The sequence below is a fragment of the Ailuropoda melanoleuca genome, chromosome 13, assembly GCF_002007445.2.
Source record: "Ailuropoda melanoleuca isolate Jingjing chromosome 13, ASM200744v2, whole genome shotgun sequence".
Lineage (NCBI taxonomy): Eukaryota > Metazoa > Chordata > Mammalia > Carnivora > Ursidae > Ailuropoda > Ailuropoda melanoleuca.
The window spans coordinates 69,015,854-69,042,123 of record NC_048230.1 but is presented as its reverse complement, the minus strand read 5'-3'; the positions used below and the strand labels follow the sequence as shown (position 1 = coordinate 69,042,123).

At 44.2% G+C, this 26,270-nt stretch overlaps 1 protein-coding gene across 1 annotated transcript; it reads left to right on the top strand.

Moving 5' to 3' along the window:
• Window positions 1–1,042: 1,042 nt before the first annotated feature.
• Window positions 1,043–20,890, top strand: DYNLRB1 (dynein light chain roadblock-type 1). The gene is made up of 4 exons (XM_002916395.4): window positions 1,043–1,194; window positions 9,541–9,616; window positions 15,572–15,739; window positions 20,139–20,890. Exons 1-4 carry the CDS (start codon window positions 1,192–1,194, stop codon window positions 20,180–20,182), a joined length of 291 nt encoding a protein of 96 aa, XP_002916441.1. The 5' UTR covers window positions 1,043–1,191; the 3' UTR covers window positions 20,183–20,890.
• The last annotated feature ends 5,380 nt before the right edge of the window (window positions 20,891–26,270 follow it).

Genomic DNA, 26,270 nt, shown 5'->3' with positions numbered 1-26,270 from the left:
AGAGTGCAAACTGGAATTCTGGACTGTGACTCCAAAACCTGCCTGCCTAAACGTTTATATTCCATTACTAGTAATGTTAACCTTGATGCTCTGATTAAGATGGTGTCTGCCCAGTTTTCTCACTGTAAAGTCACTATTCGATCCTCTTAACATCCAAATCCCCCTGGAAGGAGCACCACATCCTTCCCTAACTAAGAGAGGCTACAGTGGAATCAAAAATTGGAGTTAGATTATCTGTGCTGAACTGAGCAACCTTCCCAGGAATGTAACCTTGAAACAGTCAACATGGAATTTTCTGGTCAATACTAGTAAATTTACTGACAGATCCGTTCCTCTCCCCTCGTAAGGGCCTAAATAATTCGTTCCTTGCTGATAAATTGCTTTCTTTTTTAATGCCCTCTCTCTGACTGTAAAAGTCTGTGTAGCTCAGCAGAGCTTCCCTCTATTTACTTAGATGGGATGCTGCCCGACTCATGAGTCGTGTAATAAAGTCAATTAGATTTTAAAATTTATTCCATCGAATTTTGTTCTCTAACAAAGGCAAGAGAACAAGATAGGACAACGTAGGGCTTTGCGAAGAAGGCTCCCCCCTTTTAAAGGTCAGAAAATGAGGGAGCAGAGATGTAAAGTGGTTTCTCCAAGGTAACCCAGGGGTGGGGCTGAACTGGGAGTACTAAACCTGCATACTTCCAGGCTGACCACTCCATCTGAGAATCTGCCTGGAATATTCCCAAGGGGGTCGCTCTGGAGACTCCAGAGACGCATGACTCCAGTCCCACTACCCGACTTTACTGTGCCTTCTGTGGATTTTGGCACCGCGCCTCAATTTGCCTTAACCAGGGCGCAAAGGGGGTCTCAACCTACCACCGTCCACCCAGGGCTTCCAGAGCCAGCTCAGACCTCGGTTGAGAGTTGAAATCCTCTTCTGACACCACTAACCAGCATCTTTCGGCACAGGAGTTGTGAATTTTCCATAGCTGAAAGCGCTCCTCTACTTTTCACTTTCGGACAGCGCCTGGTAAATTCCCTACAAGCCCTGGGGGAGTTAAGACCCGCCTGTCCACCCGTCCCACGCTGGCTCCTTATAGGCTATCAGAACTGTCCGTTTTGACAGGGTGCTGTGCGCAGGCGCGGAAGCGTACCGGGACTAGACCGAGTGCCGGCGTCGCGAAGCTACCCGTTCGTTTGGAGATGGTGAGTGTCGGCCTGGAGCTTGTGGCTGGCGGCCGGAAGGTGGCCGAGCACGGCCGCCCACCACCCTACGCCTGGCTTTCCATCCTCCGGGGGCGTCTCAGAGTCCTGGGCTGGGAATCCGCGGGGCTGGGCGGGGCTGGGCTGGGCCCGAGCTGACTGGAGGGCGGAACCCGGGCAGCGCGGGCCTCCAGACCCGGACCGAGGGGACCGAGGGGACCGAGGCGGGGCCACCGTATCGCGCTGATCCTTGACCGGAAGCAGGAGCTCGGGCCTTGGCGAGGGTCTGACGGAGATGGGGAGGCCGGCCAACAGGCCCTTGCATCCTAGCGTCCCGGGCCTAGTTGCGCGATAACAATGATAATGTTTTCTGGAAGCTTAATTTGTGTCAGGCGCTGCTAAGCGCTTTCCGTATCTTGGCTCTCCTCACCACAACTCTGTGAGGTAGGTGCGACCATTATCCCTATTTAACATACTTGGAGTCTAAAGCCGAGTGAAATTAAATACCTTGCCTCAGGAAATGGCGGAGGTAGATTTGAACCGTAGAAGCTTGACTGACGCCTTTCTGTCCGTGTGGTTCTTTCGAGCGTCTAGAACTTGGTGCATGAATCAGAAATCGGCGGGGTCCACCCTTGGGCATCCCAAAGCCTTGCTGGCAGGAACTGTTGGCTCTTTATGCTTTTGTAGGTTTGTTTTCTCGTGGTTTTTATCCTCCCGACTTGTAGATTACTTGAAGAGACTTCTAAAATGTGAAATCAAAAATCTTATTTAAAAATATGAAGCCCACAAGAAAAATGGCAAAGGAAAAAGGAACAGTGCCATGACCTAGAGGCAAGCGCTTTTCGTTAGAAGACATATTCTAGGCTTTCTGTCCTCAGTTTTCGCTTAATATAGTTTAGCTCCTATTGAATGCACAGTTGTGGACTCTGCTTTTTTCATGTATTATTACAGCATAAAGAATGTGTTTACATCACTAAAAACATGTAATAATACTTCGAACATATGTAACTTCATCTTTCACATCACTTTTTAAACTGTAAAAGAAAAATGAATTTTTAACAGATAATACCTGCACACAGAAAAAATAATCTGAAACAATCTAACTGAAAAATAAATCTCCCACTCAGCCCTGATCCCCGGCCTCAGTCTCCAGAGTTGAAAGTTAGTTTCTTATATATCTACATGCAAATACAGGCATGTATATGCTCCCTCTTTTTCTGACACAAATGGTAGCTTACTGCAACCTGTACCATGCTGCTATGTTTATACTCATAAAAGCAGAACATATTTAGATGCACATTTTAAGCAATTCAAGTAGTTTCAAAGTATGTAATGTAGAATGTGCATGTGGTCCCCATGTTACTGCCCTATGGTAAACGACTGTTGGCAGTTGGGTGTGTTTCCTCCTAAATTTGATTAGTGCATAAGCACATTTACATATAAGCTATTTATTGCATGAAACTGGAACGTTTATGTTTCTACATATTAAGTTTACTTAGGCTATATATAGAAAGAGATATCTCTTTCTAAAGCTCATTCTGTTCACTTAAAAATACCATTTTTCCATGGCAATGTATACAAATCTTAATTCTTTTTAAAGACTGTATAATATTCCACTGCTGTAAATACATTTAGGTGGTTTACAGTTTTTCACTCTAGACAATGCTGCAGTACAGTTGGCTTTTTTTTTTTTTAAGATTTATTTATTTGAGAGGGAGAATGCAAGTGGGTGAGGGGCAGAGGGAGAGAGAATTCTCAAGCAGACTCCCCACTGAGCACAGAGCTGGACTCTGGTCTCCATCCCAGGACCCTGAGATTATGACCTGAGCTGAAATCAAGAGTCTGACGCTTTACTGAGCCACCCAGGTGCCCCTGCAATAACTGTTGGTTTTTTGTGTGTGTGTGTATGTGTGTGTGCTTACGCTAGTGTCTATGTACGATATAGGCTGATTCCTAGAAGTGTTACTGCTGGCGTGCATATGTTATAGCTTGGTAGTAACTGCCAAATTGCCCTTCAGAATGGTGATATAAAAATCATCCATGGGGCGCCTGGGTGACTCAGTCGTTAAGCGTCTGCTTTCGGCTCAGGGCGTGATCCCGGCATTAGGGGATCCAGCCCCGCATCAGGCTCCTCCACTGGGAGCCTGCTTCTTCCTCTTCCACCCGCCCTGCTTCTGTTCCCTCTCTCGCTGGCTGTCTTTCTCTGTCAAATAAATAAAATCTTAAAAAAAAAATCATCCATAATTCTCTCTAGTTTTACTTCACCACACAACTGTTTTCATCTTTGTATGTTCTCCTTCCTCTTGGTTCACATGTGCCTATTTTTCAAGATGTACATTCTACTTCTTTTGTGTTTGTTTTAATGTCCAAAGAGATTTAACCTTGTTGCTACATCATCTTTGTGATCAATTATTTTTAGTGACTACATAATGATAAAATAGCTGTACCATAATTTGCGAAACCATTCCCGCTGGTGTACATTTGGGTTGCTTCTAGTTCTTCATTAGTTGGGATAATGCTGTGATGAGTACTTTTGTATGTGTAATTTTTAAATTTTTAAAAAATTACTAGATTATTTCCTTAGGAGAAATTCTCAGGAAAAGAACTTCTGAGGCCAAGGGACCAAAACTTATGGGTCTTGCAGTAGTGTTGTCCTGTAGCTTTCCCAAAAGGTCGAATTGCCTTTGTACCAGTTTTGCCATAACTGCTAGATTTAAAAAGATACTTAATCATTGGTACAATTTTTCATTTTTTTAGGAATGAAATAAAATGTTTCCTGTTTTTTAGGAAACAGTGAACGTTTTTCTATATGTTTGTAATTTCTCTTAGGTATATTTTCTACTAGTATCCTTTTTGCCCACTTAGTTAATTTTTAGACTTTGTTTTTCTTTCTTTTTTTTAAAGATTTTATTTATTTGAGAGAGAGAAGGTGAGAGAGAGAGAGCATGAATAGGAAGGAAGGGTAGAGAGAGAAGCAGACTCCCCTCTGAGCAGGGAGCCCGATGGTGGGCTTTATCCCAGGACCCTGGGATCATGACCTGAGCTGAAGGCAGATGCTTAACCGACTGAGCCACCATGGCGCCCCTAGACTTTATTTTTCTTGATCATTTTGTGTGATGTTTTGGAATTACTCTTTTGTTATATTAGATACAGATTTTTTTTGTCCTTTTGTTTCATTTTTGTTTTATACAAATCATAATGTTTATGCTTAGCAGTCAGATTGGTCAGTTTCTTTGTGAATCATTTGCTTTTCTGTCTGTCAACAACATGCACCTGGGAACTAAAGAACCCAGAAGGCTTGTTTCTTGCCTGATGCAGACACCCATGTTAGTAGTACTTACAATCCAGGATGTGGAGGATACCAGTTGGGCTCTCTCTAGGAGCAGGACAGGAAGTTGGAGATGTGAGCCAACCTTGGGGGACTGCATATCCACTCAGATATTTCTGATACCAGTTGGATAGCTCTGCAGAAACGACAAACTCTGATCTAAAGCTGGCATGACTTGGATGCCTGCCTAGGACTGTCCTTTCCTATCTGTAAATGTCCCTGTTGCTGCTTGTGGCTTTTTGGCAACATCAGTTTTTCTTCTTCACTCTTTCAGGGCTGAACTTGAGGTTTGTTTTAAGCAGTTTCTCCTGAACCCAGATAGGTAGCTGGTGCCCTGCTGTCTCCTAGAGACTCCTTTAGACCTCATGATCCCCAACTCACCCAGGCCTAGCTTCATCCTACTGGTTGGGATCATGTTGGAAAAGACTATTCTTATTCTCTAGTCTTACAGAAAAATATTTTTATTTTATTTAACTATATACTAGACAAAAGTCAAATATTTCTAACATACAAAAGTTTTTGAAAATCAATAGATATGAGGAAAAATCGAAAGACTCAAAAATGAGAGTTGTAAATAGGCAATAAGTTTCATTTCAACTTCACTGATAATTCTTAAAGATGAGTTGACTTTCTGTTGTATGATTTTTGCCTATCAAATTAGCAAAGAATCAAAAATTATTGGCAATACTAGCCCCCTCTGTTCCTTAAACATGCCAAACTTGTTTCCATTTCACTGCCTTTGCTTTCAGTCCTTTGCCTGGAGTGCTTTTCTTTCTCATCATTTAGTTCTTCGCTTAAAGAGTACATCCTCAGGTGTTCCAGACCACACTAGCCAAAGTATATTTTCCTGCCCCCAGCCCTGTCCCTGTACCCTGCAGGAATCTTGGTTACTTGTTTTTTGAATGTCTCTTCACCATCAGCCATGAAAAAAAAAAAAAAAAATCCTGGGGCACCTGGGGGGTTCAATCAGTTAAGCACCTGCCTTCAGCTCAGGTCATGATTCCTGGGATCAAGCCCCACATTGGGCTCCCTGTAGGGAGCCTGCTCCTCCCTCTCCCTCTGCCCCTCTGCTTCTGCGCTCTCTCTCACTTGTCCTCATTCTCTCTCAATTAAATAAATGAAAATCTTAAAAAAAAAAAAAAAAGTGTCTTCACCAGAATGTGAGCTCCCTGCAGGCAAGGACCTCATCAGTTGTGGTCAGTGGCATATTCAGCTCTTCTCTTGACCTGCTATATGTCCTTGGGCAAAACTTCTTTCTGAATCTGTTTCCTCATTATAAAATGGAGATCCTACTAACGTGGAAGGTTCAGATGAGAGATGTCTGAAAACATTCATTGCAGTATCTGATCTGTAGCAGGTACTGAGCAGGTTAACGTATAATTGTATGTCCTCCCTTTCTTGGCATGTGTTTTCTTTAAGCAGCCAGGTCTTGGTCATGGGTTCTCATTAAATATAGGATCACCTAAACCCTAGCTCTTGTTTACCCTGGATACTGTAAGGCCATGTCCCTCCTCCTATACTTGAAAAGTAAAACATGGTTGTAAAACGTGGTTGTAGAAATGCTTTTTATTTGTTCCTTAAGTATTTACTGAGTCTATACTGTGCCGGGTAGTGGTATAAAGTTGAGGTCCTTGTTCCTGGGGTGCTTTGGGTGTAGAGGAGCACAGATAGTTACATCCCACTGTGGTAAGTGCTGTGAAGGCAGGGTGCAGGGGTACCCAGAAGAGGGACAGAAGAGGGGAGAAGGTCTCCCACCAAAGGCTCGTGAGCTGAATCCAAAGAGTTGGGAGTTAGTTATATCAAGCAGTGAGTGAGGGAGGGAAGGTTGCTTCCTTCAGAGGGAGCAGCACACATCAAGACTCAGGCTCAGACAGGCTGTGCTTGCCCCCTGCAGTCTGTTCTTCACACAGCAACCAGAGCCATTGTTTTGAAACATCAGATCTTGTCATTCCTCATCTCAAAACCTGCTAGTGGCTCCCCATATCATCCCCATTAAAAACCAAAGTCATTGCTGTGGTCTGCCAAACCCACGGAAATCTAATCTGACCCTGACTACCTCTCTCATCTGGCCGCCTGCTGCTCACTGCACTTCAGCCACACTGGCTCCTTTGAGCCCTGGAACATGCTACCTCCGACTCTTGTACTTGCTCTTCATGCTGTCTGGAATACTCCCCTTAGAAAACCACATTAGCTCCCTCATTTTCTTCATTCAGATCTCTACTCAGCTATCACCTTAGTGAGGCCTTCTCTGACCACCTTACTTAAAATTGCCTGCCTGGGTGGCTCAGTTGGGCATCTGCCTTCAAGCTCAGATCATGGGCTCAGGGTCCTGGGATCGAACCCCACATCAGGTTTCTGCTCAGCATGGAGTCTGCTTCTCCCTCTGCCCTTTCCCCAACTTGTGCTCTCTCTCTCTCTCAGATAAATAAAATAAAATCTTTAAAAAAAAATTGCCATCAGCTCCTGCATTCCAGAGCCCCCTTCCCTACTGTATCTGACATTCTATTTTACTTGGGTTTTTTGTTGTTTGTTCGTTTGTTTTTTAATGTCTGCCTCTCTCCCAATGTCAGCTTCATGAAAGCAAGGGCTTTTGTTAGATTTTGTTCATTATAGCATCCCCAGGCCTAAAACAATGTCTGGGACATAGAAGGTACCCATATACCTGAAGTAGGACTGAAATGAATAGCAGTTATAAAGTATTCATCTTTTTAATTTCAGCCCCACTTTACACCCTCCAGGGGATATTTCAGACCTCTATTCTGACATCTTTGATTTTAGCTTTCTTTCCCTTCCCTTGGTTGATTGCACATTGACTGAGCTGTCAATGTTGAGCGTGTCAGAGCCCTACGTCCCCATATTAGAGATCTCTTTCTTGGATACACAGAGAAGGGTTAAAAAAATGTTTGGGTTTGTTGTTGTTGTTTTTAAGCTTATTTACTTATTTTAGAGAGAGCACGAGTTGGTAGAGGGGGGAAAATCTCAAGCAGACTCCTCACTGAGTACGGAGCCTGACTCGGGGCTCAGTCCCATGACCCTGAGATCATGACCTGAGCTGAAACCAGGAGTCGGATGCTTAATCACCTGAGCCACCCAGGCACCCCCAAAAATGTTTTTAAATAGAAACAATATGATGGAGTAAAAAGAGGCTGGTTTTAAAAAAAAAGAAAGAAAAAAGAAAAAGAAAAAAAAATAAAGAAAGAAAGAAAAGAAGACCTTACCTATAATTCCCTGCTCTCAGTGTGGCTTTTCTTTTTTTCAGAGTCCTAGCTTGCTTGTTTTCGTGTGGTTGCCCTCATCAAGCACTTTATTTTTGCACAGCTGTTTTCACTTAATGTTATAAACTTTTTGTGGTGATATAAATATTCTGATTACCATTTAATGTGTGTATTATATTCCTCTGAATGGACATTCTGTAATTTATTTGGCTTTTTTCCTAATTATTGGGCATTTTTGGCTCTTTCTGTTTTTTGCAACTGCAGATGTCACAGCAGCAAACATCTTGTTGTAGTCTTCTTTTAAGTTATTTCCTCAGGATGAGTTTCAGGAAAGTTACCAGGTCAGATTGAGTCCTGTGTAATATTGACCACTATTGTACTTTACCCCTCCTCTCCAGAATAGCACTTAATAGGAGTTCAGTGAAAGTCTTGAATGAATTATGACCTCATACATGCATGACCCATTGTATTGTACTCATGTCTACAGAGCTAGCCCTGTCCTTTTACTCAGGCTCCAGATTTATGAGGTGTCAGGCTATTTGCCGTCTCGTAAGAGGAACTTGTTTGCTCTTCTCTCTAGCATTTGAGTATTCTTGTATCATTGGGGAGTGGGTGGTAGTGACTGGATTGTCAGCCTTGTTCCTACTAGAAAAACAGTAATTCATTGTGCTCTCTCCATCACTGTTTAGAAGCTCCTCCCCTCCAGGCCAATTCATTAGCCCTTGTGGGTCGGGAACCACTTTCTTTAGGTGGATGGCATCTGTTTTTAACATAGTCTGACTCAGCCTTGGAGTAGCTTCTGCCTGGATTCTGGACTGGTCTGGAAGGGGCCTCCTAAGAACAAGCACACTTAAGGTCAGTTTCCATCCACAGAGTTAGGCCTAGTTCAGTTAAGCAGCTGTTTATTGAGCACCTATTCTGTAGAGCATTGTAGAAACTCTAAGTAATCCAGTACCTAATGCATTCCTAGAGAGGTACAGTCAAGAGTTTGGGGAGTCAGAAGTGGGCAAAGACTCCAGAGTTGGGGATCAGTAAAAGCTTCATGGAAGAGGTAATGTCTTAGATGGCCTAGAAGAATTTATTGGATTTCCTTGTTAGGGTATAAAAGATGTGGACGGAGGGAGGTATGGCCATGGAGATGGAGAGTTGAAGGAAGGGTAAAAGAGATGGGAGTGATAATATAGAAGCCCTGGCATGATAGGGTGAGGACCCAAATGCCATGTGCCAGTTTCTGGAGAATCAGGATTAATGAGCCCCTTCCCCAGGCACATTTCCTGTGCCTGTGTGTCATGTGTCACTCTGTCTCAGATAGTAGCTTACTAAGTCGCTAAGTTTATCCTCATGGAGTCATTTTTCTTCCTTTGGAATATTTTCATTTGTGCTGTTTGGGCCACAAATGACAACTTAGACTCCTTCCTGTTAGATACCACTGTTTGGGTTTTTTCAAATCATCAAGAGTCTGGTCCCGCAAGTGTCCCAAATATGTGAGTCATGGATATACTCCCAAGAATGGTATTTATATTCTGCTCCAAATTAGCTAAGCAGGGAGGGGTAATAGTGCCTAGTGGGCAAAGAGCCAGGAGTAGCCCCGCCCCATGCTGGGGTTTGTGAGCAGATGGGTTAAGCCCTGGGGATGGCCTAGGGACCACTCCAAACAGACCTGGGGAGCTTTGAGGAGGTGCCATATGCCTGGGTGTTACTTGTTTGTTATTGGAAGACAAATGTGTGATTAATCTGTCAGGAGTATGAGGGAGTCAGTCCAGTCTTACTGGCCCCTCCTAACCTGGGTCTTGTTTTCTCTGGCAGGCAGAGGTGGAGGAGACACTGAAGCGACTTCAGAGCCAGAAAGGAGTACAGGGCATCATCGTGGTGAACACAGAAGGTACGCCCTCCCTTGCATCATGACCTGCTCACAGGCAGGCCCCGAGAAAATAGCCCAAACACAGCATGACACTTACTGTTTACTAAGCCCCTTCATGTACAGGATCTGATTTTTACCCTTTTTAAGCACTTCCAGTGTCCTAGGACTATTATTGGTATTCCAGAATTTTAAAAAGGAAAAATTCACTCAATCCCACTGCCCTCACAGATCATACTTTTTTTTTTTTTTTAAAGATTTTATTTATTTATTTGACAGAGATAGAGACAGCCAGCGAGAGAGGGAACACAAGCAGGGGGAGTGGGAGAGGAAGAAGCAGGCTCATAGCGGAGGAGCCTGATGTGGGGCTTGATCCCACAACGCCGGGATCACGCCCTGAGCCGAAGGCAGACGCTTAACCGCTGTGCCACTCAGGCGCCCCTCACAGATCATACTTTTTACTATGCCATGCTTTTCTAGCCCTTGACCAGGTACGTCTTCTCTTGGTCATAATTATTATAATTGTTACTCTTTTGCATATGTTTACTCATGAGCTTGTTTTTTGGCTCTTTTTCTTCCATGATTTACGTAAGCAGATTTTTTAACTTCCACTGCAATGTTTATCAGCCATCCACCATTTATATGGTTTCTATGTTTTTTTTTAAGTAAACTCTACCTCAGTGTGGGGCTCAGACCCACAACTCTAAGATCAAGAGTTGCACAATCTGCACACTGAGCCAGCCAGGTGCCCCTGTTTCTGCTTTTTTGCTAGATAATACTCTGGTCAACTTCTTAATGCCAATAGCTTTTCCCTCCTTTTGGGGGTGGGGAGGGACAGAGGGAGAGGGGGAGAGAATCCTAAGGAGGTTCTATGCCCAGCGCTGAGCCCAGCAGAGGGCTGGATCTCACAACCCTGAGCCACCCAAGCATCCCTCCCTCCTTTTCTATAGCATTTTTTTCAACAACTAGAAGAGTACAGATACTAATTTTCCCAAACTGCAATAGACATGGTGAAGAAAAGGACTAACATTTATCGGACACCTGTTCTGTGCCAGCCCATAGGCCAGTGCTTTACAAACATATTGTTTCATTTATTCCCTAAAGCAATCCTGTTGTCTCCATTTTGCAGTGGAGAAAACAAGAGTCTAGAAATTTAATTGGTTTGCCTGCCGTTGGAGAACCAAGATTTCATGCCAAGTCTGTCTGAATGCACTTGTGCTCTCTCTCCCACACTGTACTGTGAAGGAACAGAGAGTAGCTGCTGGTCTGTGGCCCAGGCCGTGCCCAGGGTCACCCAGCTGGGCTCCCCCATTCTCTAGAGGAGTGCATTTAGTCAACTCTGATTTGTTTGAGATTCCTTGAGAGCTCTGTGTGTATGTGTTGTCATTCTAGCCCTTTTTTGAAGGGCAGAATTCTCCCAGAATTTTAGAAAGGCATTAAGTAATGCCTACTTACTTAAATAGAGCAGAATGAAAGTCATCAGGGGTGAAGAAGTAGAAGTGGCATGTACTTAGTTAGAATGTTATTTTCCAGGTTGTCAGACCCTGGCCAGCCCAGAACTACGTAGCGCATAGCACATGCTCCCCAGCTTTGTCAAAGCAGGCAGCAGGTTGGGTGCCCTCAGGACACTGTGGAGGCAGGAACAGGTTCCAGCTCAGGCCTGCCACTGCTCAGCTGGAGGGCCTGAGGCTTCCTCTTCTCTTCTTCAGACCTTTGCTGCCATAAGTGGAGTGGTTGATCCGGGTAATCTCTTTTGGCTGCTTCTTGCTCCAAGATCTGGAAGACCATTTGTATATCTCCCAGAGAGACTGTCTTCTCAGACTGGACATTTTTTTGACCCCATGGGGAAGGAACAGCTCCCAGAGTTGTTTCCCAAATAGGGAGGGAGTAGGCATCCATCAGTATTTGCAAGCCACAGCCTTCAGTTTTGCCTTAAAACTGCCCCAAAACTTGAGCTTTTTCATTGGGAGAATATAGCACCAACTGTTTACCTTTTGGATACTAATGAGCACTTCTTTTTCATATATTGATGTGGCAGTATTGCCCAGTGACTAAGAATATAGAATGTGGAACCAGACTGCCTAGGTTTGAATCCTGGCTCTACTTAATTTTTATCAGCTGTGTGATCTTAGACTAATCACTTAACCCCTCTGTTCCAGTTTCCTCATCTGTAAAATGAGGATAATTATACTACCTTCCTTTAAGGGAAGCTTTTAGAACAGTGCCTGATGTGTGGTAACTGCCATATAAATGCTAAAATTATTGCGTGTATTCATTTATTTTTAATTTGTGTCCCATCTACAGACCTCCCACTTTAGTCTCTCATTTACATTTCACACCATGACCCTGGAAGGCAGGGGTATTGCCCGTTTTTCAGATGAGGAACCCAAAGCTGAGAGAAATTAGGTGACCTGTTTAAGATCACCCAGCTGTGGATGGAGGTCGTCAGAACTCATACTCTATAGGGCCTTTAAGCTCTCTGGAGCTTCCATTAAGGATGATTAGTTAGGGATTCCTATTATCCCCTCTAGGGCTTTCTTGCCTCTGTGATTCAACTCAGCTGCCTTTTCCTGCATGATGCCTTTCTGGACCACTGCAGTCTAAAGTGATTGCTTTTGCCCCTGAACTAATGACACACCGTTATCCCAGTCACTTACCAACCACCTGCCACTGCACTTTGATCTCTTTACCTTGGCCAAATTTAAATGATGTTGCATAGTAAAAGTGTGAATTTAAGTGTAATTACCGAGAACTTAAGGAATATTCCACTCCATTCGTACCTCTTCAGACCTCCGGCCATCTTCTGCTGCTACCCACATGGGGCAACATAAAAGACTCAAATGTGTAAGCCTCATGAGGGCAGAGATTTGTTTCTTGGGTTCACTGCTATATCCCCAGCACCTAGAACAATGTCAACACTTAATTGGTGCTTAATAAATATAGTAGTCCCCCCTTATCCACAGGGGATACATTCCAAAACCCCCAGTGAATGCTTGAAACCAGGATAGAACCCAACACTACATATACTATGGTTTTTCCTTTATGTACATACTTAGGATAAAGTTAAATTTATAAATAAGGCAGAATAAGAGATTAACAACAATAACTACTAATAAAACAATTATGACAGTATACTATAATAAAAGTTATGTGAATGTGGTCTTTCAAAATATCTTTTTATATGGTATTCACCCTTCTTGTAATGATGTGAGATCATAAAATTGCCTCCGTGATGAACCGAAGTCAGGTGAATGACACAGGCATTGTGAGGCAACATTAGGCTACTATTCACCTGATCAGGAGGGTCATCTGCTTCCAGACCAGAGTCGATGCGGGTACCTGAAACCATGGAAAGTGAAGCCACAGATAAGGCAGGGGACTACTGCCTCTGTTAAATATTGTTAATGTTTTTTATTGTCGGTTGATGAAGCTGGGTTTGGTGGGAGGACCTGGCTATACAACCTTGGTCTTGACAGATCTGAGCCACAAGTTAGAAATTGTGCTCCCATGTGACCAGCTACTTCTGCAGGCTGCACAGTCCCCGTTTGTGAAGGCAGAAGCTTGGAGTAGATGACCTAATCATTCAGCTATCTTTGTGGTGTCCCCAGCTCTGACATCATGTGAATCTGGACTTGATCTCTTACCCTTATTTGAAATTCTCCCCAGTTTTGGTCCCTGTCCCGCCTCCTCACTACCTCTATGTTTTCTTTTGTTTTGAAAGTGAGCCAACAAGTGGTTGGTTTCTTGTCTCCTTTGTACACCTCTCACTTAGTAGAAATGTGATCAAACTCATGACAGTATTTGAACTGCTGAAGGAGTCCTTGAGAGCACTCATTTATTATCTGCAGTAAGTGCTTAGTGAAGTCTCTTTAAGGACAATGATGAGCAAATCAGACCTGGTCCTGGTCACTTCCATAATGTGTGATATCAAACTACAGAAGAAATGGCTCTAAAGGAAAATAGTGTGGGATGGTAGAATGGGGGCATTGACCACGTCTGGAGGTGGATAGATCACCAGAAAATGGACACCTGAGGGATCAATGGGAATTATGCGAGAATGGGGGAAAGAAAGAAAGTTCAGGCAGAGGGACCTGAGAGAAGATTGCCTTGTGGCATATAAGAAGAGAAGGTTAAGAGTTTGCTCATCCAGACTTCTCCAGGCCTTGATACTGGCTCCTCAAGTTACCTGGGGGATGGAATTTATTGTGTAGTGATGTTGATAACAAGCCAACATTACATTCATAATCTTTCCAAACATTTTTAAAGAATTATCCATATTTAGGGGTGCCTGGGTGGCACAGTTGTTAAGCGTCTGCCTTCGGCTCAGGGCGTGATCCCGGTGCTCTGGGATCGAGCCCCACATCAGGCTCCTCCGCTAGGAGCCTGCTTCTTCCTCTCCCAGTCCCCCTGCTTGTGTTCCCTCTCTCGCTGGCTGTCTTCTCTGTCAAATAAATAAATAAAAATCTTAAAAAAAAAAAAAAATTAGCCATATTTAATTCTCACAGCACAAGCATTATTTTACAGATGAAGAAATGGAGGCTTGAGAGGTTAAATCACTTGTATAAGTCCACATAGCCATGAAGGGATAGAGCCAGGGTATAAGTCCAGGTCATCAGATTTCCGAGTTCCTACTCAGTCATCACCTCAGCTGCTCATACTGCCATCCTTAGGAAGATTCTGCTATGGAGTGAGGCCTCATGGGGCCTTGGTGGGCACATTATCGCCATCCAGAACCCAATAGCAGCCCTAGTGACCTAGTGCTCTTGTCCCTTAAAGGCAAGTGATCACTACAGTCTGTCGTCATGACTTCATTTGGCTCAAAACATCCTCTCTGACTTAGCTGCTTCTCTTGCCATTATGTCCCCTTCTGCCCACTCTCCTGTTCCTGTGCCCTAGGAAGACAAGATTGGGCCAGTTTCTTGCCACCTGTGAGTAGGCCTGAGGGTATTTGCCTTTGGCCAGTCCTTAAGCTGGTCACTTATGGGCCAGACCAGCAGGGTCATGGGCCCCCAAATCTAGCTGCTTACGTGTGAAGAGCCATTTGTGTCACATTCATCACAAATGCCTGTCAGCTATGGGCACTTAAGCCTTCCTCAGTGGAACCTTCTGCTGATATGTCATGGTGATTCATAGGCACCTGATGATTCAATTGTGTCCTGAGGTGGCTCAATCTGAGCCCCATTTTTCACCTCCATGATGATAGGCACTGACCAATAAGGGAGGTCCATGTAATAATTCATTTCGAGGAAACAATCTTCCAAACAGAAAAGGCTTGATACACAGTGGTGTTCACTGCACAGTAATTAAGTAAAAAAATGCAGCCTGTGTACCAACAATAGAGGAATGGTTAATTCTGTGGAATGGCCATTTGTGGGCTCTTTGAAAGCAGTAGCAATGCTGTTTATAAGTGTATATGCAGACAGAAAAACACGCTTTAATTTAATCATGTGTATAGACATGTGTTTACAGTTGGGCCCTAAGCCTGCCTCGGTGGGAACTGGAGCAAAGCACTAGTGATAATGTCTTGGCACAGGCTGACCTTTTTTTCTTCTTCCTACTTTTCAGTATTTACAAATTCACAAGAGCTGTCCTTTTTGTTCAGGTTCTAAGTATTCTGAATGATAGTCTCTCCTTTTATTGCTGGAAGCCAGTCGAGATAGTGTGGCCCTGTGGAAGGAGCCCAGCAGTGGAGGCAACAGGCCTGCATTTGAATCCTAGCCCTACTGCTTCTGTGCTGTGTGAAGGCTCAAAGCTTCTGTTGCCTCGTTGGCGAGTGAAGATGGTGATTCCACCCCCAAAGTAATTCCCGGGACTGGTGCTGCCATACTTGAAGTGCTCAGCACTGTGCCTGTCAAGCCCTCAGTAAATCATGGCATTGATTGTTAACTCCTAGTCCAGTTCTCTTGAATTAAAGGTGTGGGGTTGGGAGCTGGGCAGAAAGGGGCTCCAACTTCCACTCAGTCTCTGCTCTCCCCTCAGGCATTCCCATCAAGAGCACCATGGACAATCCCACCACCACACAGTATGCCAACCTTATGCACAACTTCATCTTGAAGGCCCGGAGCACCGTGCGTGAAATCGACCCCCAGAATGACCTCACTTTCCTTCGAATTCGCTCCAAGAAAAATGAAATTATGGTTGCACCAGGTAAGAGGTCTTCCACATTCCCACTTGGGAGCAGACTGTCCCAGCATATTCTGGGTAGCTTATCAGGAAGGCTTGGCACATTGATGTCCCCATAGGTGCCACTGCAAGGCCTGAAAAATTGAAGGTACAGAGTTGATTGCCTCACTGCCTAGCCAGTCTCTGACTGGCATCCCCAACAAGTACTTATTAGCTGTGATTCTAGGCCAGACCCTGTACTAGAGTGTAGGCCACAGAGGGGAATCGTGGTCTCACAGAACATAAAGGAAGGTGTGATTAGGTCTTCCCAGAAGAGGGGACATTTGAGCTGAATCTAGAAGGCACAGGAAAGAGTATAAACAAGTTGGAGGGATGGGAAAGCTATGGTTGAAGGAAAAAGAACTCAGTGATTTGAAACCACAGCACAAGACAAAAATATCGTATGGTCATTTTATCCTTGAAAAAAATGTTAAATTGCCCACTTCTAAAGTACAGTCCCGTCTCTCTGGACCATGTATGGCCAGCTTTTCCTCCAGTGTTGGAACAGATTGCTGCTTTTGTTTCTCATGCAGTGCTTGGCCTGAGTTTAAGAGCTGTGTAGTACAAACTATGCCTGTCTTTAGGCCTTAGGATCATTCACAGGATGAAGAAATGCACCTCCTGGGAGGAGCCCACAAGGACTGGGACCACTGGAGGGAACAACAGGGCCACCTGTCCTGGCCTGCATCACCTCACTCACATTTACAGACTGGAGTGGTGGACAGATTAATTGTCCAGGACTATTTTTGTGTTACTACTTCTGTTCTTCCCTCTCTCTTTTTGGCTGTGCCACATAGTTAAGTGTGCACGTGATGATGCAGGTGGGCTGCAGTGCAGCTCGTCTAGGCCATCAGACTATGTGTAGGAAGAAGTGAGAGGTGAGATGTTTGGTCCATTTTCGAAGAGGCATCAGACAACAAACTAAGCTCTGTGGACTTGACCCTGTGATGGTTTTTAAAAAGCAGGGGTGATATGATTGTGATTAGGGCCTGGATGAAGGAGGGTAGTATGGAGGCTGTGGATGCTGAATGTCCTTGGGCTTGGCAACACAGATGATGAGGAAGCTGGCTGCAGAATTCTGAGGTAATTTGATGGGTCACCCACCCCAGTAGCAGGGCAGTGTTGGTTTTCAGGCCTGTCCTGGCCCAGTCTGGCTGCTTAGAAGGATATAAAGGGGAGAACCATTGACCCAGTCACAGGGGCTCACAGTCTCCTTTGGACACTCCCTAGAGGGGTAGGGACAGAGCAGGTTGGTCGCAGAGAAGAACATAGGATAATTCAGAGGCACTTATTCCAAAAACATGCAGTATGCTGTATATCAGTTTAATCATTATTTGATACATCACCTACTAACCCGTTATGATGCCTCAGGTTCTGTGAGGAAAACCAGATTGCAGCAGACAAAACATGTTTTCCCAGCTTTATCTCTTTTGAGTGTGACCTTAAGTCATGGAATATCTCTGAACTACTATTTCCATGTCTATAAAGTGTCTAGTAAGGTACTATCCTGCTCTGGTCTCCTGAGACACCCCCATCTTTTTGAGTGGGTTGGCTTTGGGTGGGATCGAAAGACTCGGAAATATTTTAGCTCAAATCCCTCACGATTTGACTTCATGTTGTGTGGCTACACAAACCTCTAGTTCCCTAAAAGTTAGGCTGGGAATGGTCCCTCTGTTGACCCTGCATGTCAGAGCAGACTTTGTGCCCACAGGAAGGCACACATTGTGAGGCAAGGACAAATGATGTGGTTCCCAAATTAGATTCTCCATGGACAGTTTCTCTTAACTTAAAGCTTCCAAGAACATCTCCTCTGGAATGGTAGAGTCATCTGGAAGTTCTTGACCATCCATTCTCAGCTCAACAGCAAAGGTATCTCCAGCTTGCCCTTGAGGACCCACAGGCATTCATAGTTCATGGGTGTGGTTGGTGCTTGAGTCCAGGGTTGGCAACTCCCAAGTTAGAGGTTCTCCTTGGAGTTTGTGGGCCCAGAAGCCCCTTAGCTTTGTCAGTGGTGGTGAAGAGGGAATGGCTGGACTCTTCCTGAGTGACACACAGAGGCCTGCAGGGAGGGCCTTCACGCCCTGTCATTCTTGCTCGCTCACTCTGTCTCACACTCACATTCTCACAGTGCCACATGCACACATTCTCTTATACTGGGGAGCTGTGTGACTTTTTGAGGTTGCCTTCAACACAGTGAGTGTTCTTTCTGAACACCCTCACCACTTCTCCAGTCACCCTGCTGCCTTTCAGAGCTTTAAGAGACTTCAGCTTCTTTCCCTGGGCCCTCACACATGCCATCCTGCTGCTGGCAACACTCCATCTTGCCTTTTTCATTTAGCCAACAAGCCTGCTTATCTGCATTTTTAAGTCTGTTTCCCCGCCTAGACCGTTCCAAGACGACAGAGATCTGTAAGCACATAGTAAGCATTTAACAGATAGTTGATGAGTAAGTATATGAATGATTCCCTAAATCTCCCTCCATTGCTGACACTGCACTGTGGAAGTAAGAGGTAGGGTGAGCAGTGGGGATGGGGTCAGGATTGTCTGTGGGACATGGTATTTAAGATGAAAATCAATAATTTGACACCTTGACTCACCCACTTTGATATGGCAAAACTATATATATATTTTATTTTGGTGCCAGAATTCTTGTGGGCAGGAGCCACTGACCAGAGCCTCTGAAGCGTTAGGACTAGATTGCCTTAGAACTTCCACAGAGCACAAGCCCCACAGGGATGACCCCCAGCATAGAACAGGCCTATCTGCTGCATGTTGAGTGAGTCCTTCTGGGACTATAATTAGCACCCCACACCGTGGGAACAAGGTGGAAGAGCCCTGCCCAGGAAGGAAGTCCACTGACCCTTTCTTCCCACCTAATCTTTCTGGTTGATCAAACTGAGAAGCTGTTTCCCAGACCACAACTAGCAACAGGTAGTTTCAGACAGTTTGGTCCTCCGTACGTGGGCCAAATTTCACCCCGTCCTGGCCCAGAATAGCCTGTGGGAAAAGACGTTTTAAGACAGACTTTTGGTTTTCATTTATTACCTCACTAATATCAAGGCCAAGTTAATGCAGCATAATCACGCTTTAATACTCTGCTTCCCACAAAGTATTTGGAGTGATATTATTGAATTTAGAGCTTGATATTTGGAAGAAGAGACACTAGTATTGCTAATTGTGTCCGTTTCTGTTGGTGGCTTGTTAATTATTTCTATTTTTATTTGTGATTTTAACTTCTACAGATTGCTTAGCCATGAAACTCTTAGTCTTATAAAATCTGTTTCTTCTTATCTGCAATAGCCAGTCATGGGAAGAAGCAAACTTTAGGTTTGAATCAGCACACAAAGCTGGCAAGGCCAAGGTCCTGCCATTTTTCCCCTCTTCAGAGGAGGGCAGACCAGAGGCGTGCAGAGCATCTGGGTCAAACCCAGCTAGCTACCCCACGGGGCGTTTTTGCCTTGGCTTGGGCAGGTCATTTAACCCTATGAGCCTCCGTGAAGTGGAAAACACTAGTGTCTGTCTCATAGAGTATTTATTGAGGTACCATATGAGAAGCATTTGGCCCAGGACTGGGCACATGGAAGCCTTGATAAATGTTTGTGGTTTAAGTGGATAAAATTGAAATGCCCTGCTTCGCCAATTTCTTCTAAAATAAAATGAAGAGCATCCTTAACCTAGTGGTTGTCCCAGAACCTGCAGCATCCGAATTACCTGGAAACTTGTTAAGAATGCAAATTCTTTAAACTATACTGGAATTAAAATTAAAAACTTCATTAGAGGCGCCTGGTTGGCTCAGTAAGAGGAGCGTGTGACTCTTGATCTCAGGGCTGTGAGTTTGAGCCCCAAGTGGGGTGTAGTGAGAGGTAAGTAAGTAAATAAATAAACTTTAAAGAAATAAATACAATTTAAAAATAAAAACTTAATTTAAAAAATGCAAATTCGTGGGCTCCACTCCAGACCTGAATCCAGAGGGCTAGGGGTGGGGCCCAGTAGTGTTTGCTTTGAGCCCAGCCCTCCAGGTAATTCAGGTGCCCTCTAGTTTGAGAACCACTGTGGGAGGCAATTCATTTAAATTCTCTGAACCCGAGTTTTCCTACCCAGAAAATGGGAATGATAGTCTTACCTCCCTGTTGGTAGCCTGTGGTACCATGAGGATGAGAAAAGAGGATGTGCTGCAGGCTATAGCTGCCGGGTGGGAGGGGCTCCACTTTCCCAGCAGCCACAAGGTAGAAGCCCCTTTGGGAAACTTGCAAGTTTATCTTCTGTTTTCCCAACAGTTGGAGGTAGCCTGAGCATTGATGCTTTTTATTGTTCCCCTCCCCTTTTATGTAATGTAATGATTTAATGATTTAGTGATTTATTTTTTCATTTTTCTCTTTTGCAGATAAAGACTATTTCCTGATTGTGATTCAGAATCCAACTGAATAAGCCACTCTCTTGGCTCCCTGCGTCATTCCTTAATTTAATAGCCCCCAAGAATAATAATGTTAATCATGTCAACCAGCTGGCAGGTGGAAATCACCTTAGAGCCTACTTAGACCAACCCAGTGACCAAAGTCATCAAAGTCATCCCTCTGCTGGCCAATCACCCTTGAATTCTTGGGAGGGCCTTTTTTCCTCACCTCCAGATTTTGGAGCAAGTGCTTTGAGCAGCCCACACCCTGCTTCCTTCTGACCTTCAGTTCATTTTGTCACCCTTGGAAAAGGCTGTTTTTCTTTAACTAAAAATAACTGAAATGCTTACCCTGCTGTGTGTCTTTAAACACTAGGTTGAAGAGGCCTCTCTGCCTCCCTCTCTTCCTGTGTAATCATGTGGTCTAAAGGCTGAGCCCCAATGCTGCCTCCAGCCCCCACGGCAGATTGGATTTGTGGTTCAGAGAGGCCCGCTTTCCACTGCACCTGTGGCCACACTTGCTGAGTGGATTTTGGTTTATAATTGGTACCCTGGTTTCTGGGCCTTTCGTCCCTAGCCACCCTTCTTATCATTTCCCGCTCCCACCAATGTTTTAAAAGATTTTTTTTCTCTACACTGCATTGGGGATAGGAAAGGAGTGATATTTGTTGAGTACCCAGAATACACCAGGTGTGTTATATACCTTGACTCATATCATCCTCACAGTACCCTGAAGACAGTGTTAAAGCCATATTCAAGATGAGGAAACTGATGGGGCACCTGGGTGGCACAGCGGTTAAGCGTCTGCCTTCGGCTCAGGGCGTGATCCCGGCGTTACGGGATCGAGCCCCACATCAGGCTCTTCCACTATGAGCCTGCTTCTTCCTCTCCCACTCCCCCTGCTTGTGTTCCCTCTCTCGCTGGCTGTCTCTATCTCTGTCAAATAAATAAATAAAANATCTCTGTCAAATAAATAAAAAATCTTTAAAAAAAAAAAAGAAACTGAGGTCTAGAGAATGACTTGCCTGAGGTTTCACAACTATGGCACAGTTTCTGACTCCAAAAGCTCTGTTTTTTTCTGCACCTTCTTCCCACAATTCCCCGATGGTCCCCTTTACCTGAATGATCTCATATACAGGTAAACATGTGCCTTCCTTCCCTTAGACTCGGGGCTGGGGGTGGTGGGGAGGGCATGGGTGCAGGGAGGAGGTCCCAGAACGTGCCTTCTACTCTGTGAGGCTGCAGGCTACCCATCATTCAGTAGCACTCTGGGATTTTTTTTCCCCCAGAAACCACATGTGTTTATTTTTTGTATTAGGTTTTTCTTTTTATCTTTTGTTTCTTGTTACAGAGGGAAAGGATTCAAAACTGTAGTATAAACCTTGAAATTCCCCTTCATTGTCCTTCATTCGCCAAAAATAACCTTTGTCTACAAGTGAGTTCTTCCAACTAGCAAAAATACTTTTCTAAATTTTCCAGGGAAGTTTCCTTAATGGTATCAGGGGAGTAAAAGATGTACCCTTGGGAGGCTGAGGGTGTAGTTTATAAGGGCTCAGCAAAATTTTTTCAAAATCTCCCTTTTTAGTGAAAGACATGATTGTCTTAATATAGCAGTAATACTTTCAAATAATTTTCCCCAAATCTCCAAGGAAAACTGATTCTCTGGGGAAACACTGCAGGTTTGCCCTGTCCCAGTGGGCTTAGGAAGCACACCTGAGGAGAGGGTGATTGTAGGACCAGAGCAAAATGACGCTGGATCAGTAATGATCTCAGAGATTCAGTTTTAAAAGAAAGTGAGTTATGGCCACTGGAATCCTCTTTGTTCTCAGAGGCTTCTGGAAGCTGGGATCTAAGTTTGAGGTTCCTGTGTCCTTCTGGCTTGAGTTTCCGCAAGAAGGATAATGGGGGAAGAAGGTCTGGTCAACATAAGTTACCTGGTGGCAAAGTCAGGTTTCTAAAGAAGGAGAGGGACTCTGTCCCTGGGGAAGGAGGTGGTCTGGCTCCAGAGCAGGAGCTTGGAGACCTCACCCTCCTTGCTTTAGTCCTTCTCCCACACCCTCTTTTTTGCCTGAAAATTCCTAAAACTGTCCTTCAAGGTCCTAAGGAAGGTTTAGGCTCAGTTTGGCTTTAGGGGAAACTAGATGACTCCTGAATATATATTCTGCCTCCGAGTGCCCTGGGCAATGGGACTTCTTCACACATGGGAAGCCCACTTCGGATGCATTCCAGTTCTACAATGTATAAAACTCGTTGGACTCCTCTTAAGATGTAAAAACTCAGGTTTTTAAAAGTTTAAATCATAGTAGAACACATGCAAATACCCTAGGGTCTCTGTACTTAAAGTAGCAAGTATGTGGGAATATAATACCTACTAAGGTTAGAAGCTGACACCTGTCCTGGGCATGGCTTCTGGGTTTCAAAAGTACTTTTGCCAATATGACTGCCAGCATTGTGAGAATTTACAGAGAAGTTGAAATACATATTCTGCATCTAATTCTACAGTTAACATTCTGCTACATTTCTTTATCATGTAACTAATCATTCCTTCATCCGTCCTGTTTTTTGATATATTTCAAAGGACAGTTGCAGACAGTACACACTCCTAAACACTTCAACATGCATGTTATTAACTAGTTTACCTTTTTTGGAGGGTGGATGAAATTTATGTACAGTGAAATGCAGAAATCTTAAGTGTGCCACTTATGTGACAGGTGCTTACACCAGCCAACTGAGTGCCCTTTCGAGATCACAGGACCCCAGAAAACTCTCCTGCTGCTTCCCAGCCAGTCTCCACCCCCTACTCAGCAGAGGCAGCCCCTGTTTAGATTCCCTCCAAGGTGCAGCTCCATCCATCATTCAGGCATCCACCTCAGTACTTGCCACTGTGTCTGGGAATTCTCATGTTCCTCTGTGAGCCGGTATTGCCTTTCTCCAAAAACGTGTTTTTAAAACACTGCAGGAATTACAGGGGCACCCGGGTGACTCGGTTAAGCGTCCGACTCTTGATTTCAACTCAGGTCATGATCATCAGCGTCCTGGGATTGAGCCCTGATCAGGTTCTGCGCTCAGCAGGGAGTCTGCCTAAGATTCTCTCTGCCCCTCCCCTGCTCTTGCGCATGTACCTGCATGTTCTCTCGCTCTCCAAAAAAAATAAATATTTAAAACACTGCGGGGAGGGCCTAGGTGGCTTAATTGGTTAAGCATCTGCCTTCAGCTCAGGTCGTGTCCCAGGGTCCTGGGTTTGACCCCAGCATCGGACTCCATGCTCATGGGGGAATCTGCTGCTCCCTCTCCCTCTGCCCATCCTTCCCCTCATGTGGGCTGTCTCTCTCTCTCTCTCTCTCTCCTCTCTCTCTCAAATGAATAAATAAAATCTTTAAAAAAAAAACTGCAGGAATTATAGGCTTTCTCCTCTTGGTATATTTGGCTCAAACTAACTGTAATTCTGTACATTTTTTCATTGAGAATCCCAAACCATCTTTCCACACCAAATTCGGGTTCTGGTGAATTACCAGGGGTAGAAAAAGAGAAATGTAGATCTTGTAGACTTACTGCAGCAGGTGGAAATCATGAATTTGCCAAGCATCAAATCAGTAGAGCCACAGTCCACTGTCCGTGAACTTAGGCTGATCAATAGTATCCAGTTGTAAAGGAAAACAGACTACAAAGTTCAACTGTTGTGTTGAACAAGCTCAGTTGGATCAAAAGTCAACTTTATTATGGTCTCCTACTGTCTTTAAATTTATTCTCCAAGGCTTGTTCTTCCCCTGCCCCTGGATGGAATGTCTGGCAAGTCCTGAGGCTGTCTCATCACTTTCGGGTACTGAAGGCCCTCCCATTGGCAGATGATGTGTCTGGTCCAGTGTAACAACAAAACCTTTTAACTGAATTTGGAGATGGAGACTGCCCCTTACTCACCTTCAGCCCATGCCAGCTTTGCCCTCTGTGGTGGGGGACGCAGAGTAGGCAGCAAGTGCTTGGCCCTGTTTCCTGACTGTGCTGTCACCTCTTTTGCCCCATGTTGCTAAGACAGGTGTGAGATGGAGAGGAAGGTGCATATTTGACTGATACTGTTGGGAACTTGGTTCTGGCTCTCTACACCTGACATGTTTAAAACCGAAACTTGTCCTTCTGGTCCATCTTTCATGAATGTTCTCAAGACCTGTCTGCTGTCCTATCTGCCATGCCCTTACTTTGGATGCTGCAGCCTCCCTGCTGGCCCCTTACAACTTTCCTTATGGCCTCTGGTTCTCGGGGTCCCCCTCTACACACACTGCCTCTATCAAATTGAGGTGAAGCAGAATCATCCACCACTTCCCTCGAGGGGTGGAGACTCAAAGCCTATCAACAGCTTCTAACGATCGTCCTCTAGCTTCCACCTCTTACAGGCGAGCGATCAAGCAGAAGTCTGGACTCACTTTGGGCCACCTGGTGTTGAAGTCCTGCATTGGTCCCACTCTTCTCTTAGCATGCAGCCCCTGTTGCCTTGAAGCTTCAGCAGAAACTGAGATGAAAATTATTAGACTTTAACTTCTAGTTCACAAGAAATATATTATTAAAAACTTGCCTTAAAGGCAAAGTGAGATAGGAATTTCACGATTTTTTAAAAATTCTGGGTTTTAAATACTTTTTTTGACATACAAGCCTTGTTTGACTTTCAGGTAATCTTAAGTTTTCAAATATATTTAGAGAAAACATTAAGGATAAAAGAGGCATATTGCCTGTAACTTGTTCTTATTTTACAGTCTTCACAAAGCAGTGTTTTCTTCATTGATTCATTCAACAGTTATTTAGTGCATGCCTACTGTGCACCAGTCCCCATGTCTAGACATAAAGGAATGGAAACGAGCTTATTTCTAGTGGAGATGAGACAACAGTTAAGAAAAACAAAACTATGCTTGGGACCCATCTTGGACCAATTAGATCATAATCCCTGAGCATCATTAGTTTGTAAAAGCTTCCCAGGTTTTTGTGACATGCACCTGGAGTTGAGAGCCATGGACGTCAAACAACCCTTATACACGTGCCATGGTTGTGAGTACAAGAGGCTAAACAATATTCAGAGATAAGGAAGAATGCTTGAAAGATTATAAAGGGAATAATTTCAACAGAAGAATTGCAAGATAAAGTTGAGAGAATCTCCCCAAAAGTGGAAGAAGGGAAGAGAAAATGGAAAAGTTAAGAAAACTGAGGGATCAGTCTGGGATATTCAACATCTGATTAGCAGAAATTCCAGAAAGAAAAGATGGTAGAAAATTATCAAGAGACTATGAGAAAAATTTCCAGAACTAAGGCCTTAAGTTTCCAGGTCAAAAGATCTGAGCGACCAGAGCAGTTAATTTTAAAAAGACCCATGCCACCCCAATGTTTATGGAGCAATGTCCACAATAGCCAAGATATGGAAAGAGTGCCGATGTCCATCAACAGATGAATGGATAAAGATGATGTGGTGTCTGTGTATGTGTGTGTGTGTGTGTGTGTGTGTGTGTGTGTATGTATGTATGAAACGATGTTACTCAGCCATCAAAAAGAATGAAATCTTGCCATTTGCAAGGACGTGGTTGGAACTAGAGGGTATTATGCTAAGTGAAATAAGAGAAAGACAAGTACCGTATGATTGCACTCGTGGAATTTAAGAAACAAGACAGATGAACATAGGGGAAGGGAAGGAAAAATAAAATAAGATGAAAATTGGGAGACAAACCATAAGAGACACAACTCTAGGAAACAAACCGAGGGTTGCTGGAGGGGAGGTGGGTGGGTGGATGGGGTAACTAACTGGGCGATGGGCATTAAGGAGGGCATTTGATGTAATGAGCACTGGGTTAACACCCAACTGCAACTGATGAATCACTGAATTCTACCCCAGTAACTAATAATACAGCATATGTTAACTAAATTGAATTTAAATAAAGATTAAAAAAAAAAAGACCCATGCCAGGCCCCATCATCATGACCTCTCAGAACACTGGGCAGACACAATCCAGAGAGAAAAAAAAACAGGTGCCAAGGATTAGAAATTACAGCAGCATTGGAACTAGAAACAAAGTGGAGCAATGCCCTCAAAATTCTGATTAAAAAATTATTTACAACCCAGAGTTCTATTCCTAGCCAAACTATTAA

Coding starts and splice junctions, on each gene's coding strand:
- DYNLRB1 (XM_002916395.4), top strand. Junction 9,617..15,571: donor CATCGTGGTGAACACAGAAG/GTACGCCCTCCC, acceptor CTCTCCCCTCAG/GCATTCCCATCAAGAGCACC. Junction 15,740..20,138: donor TGAAATTATGGTTGCACCAG/GTAAGAGGTCTT, acceptor TCTCTTTTGCAG/ATAAAGACTATTTCCTGATT.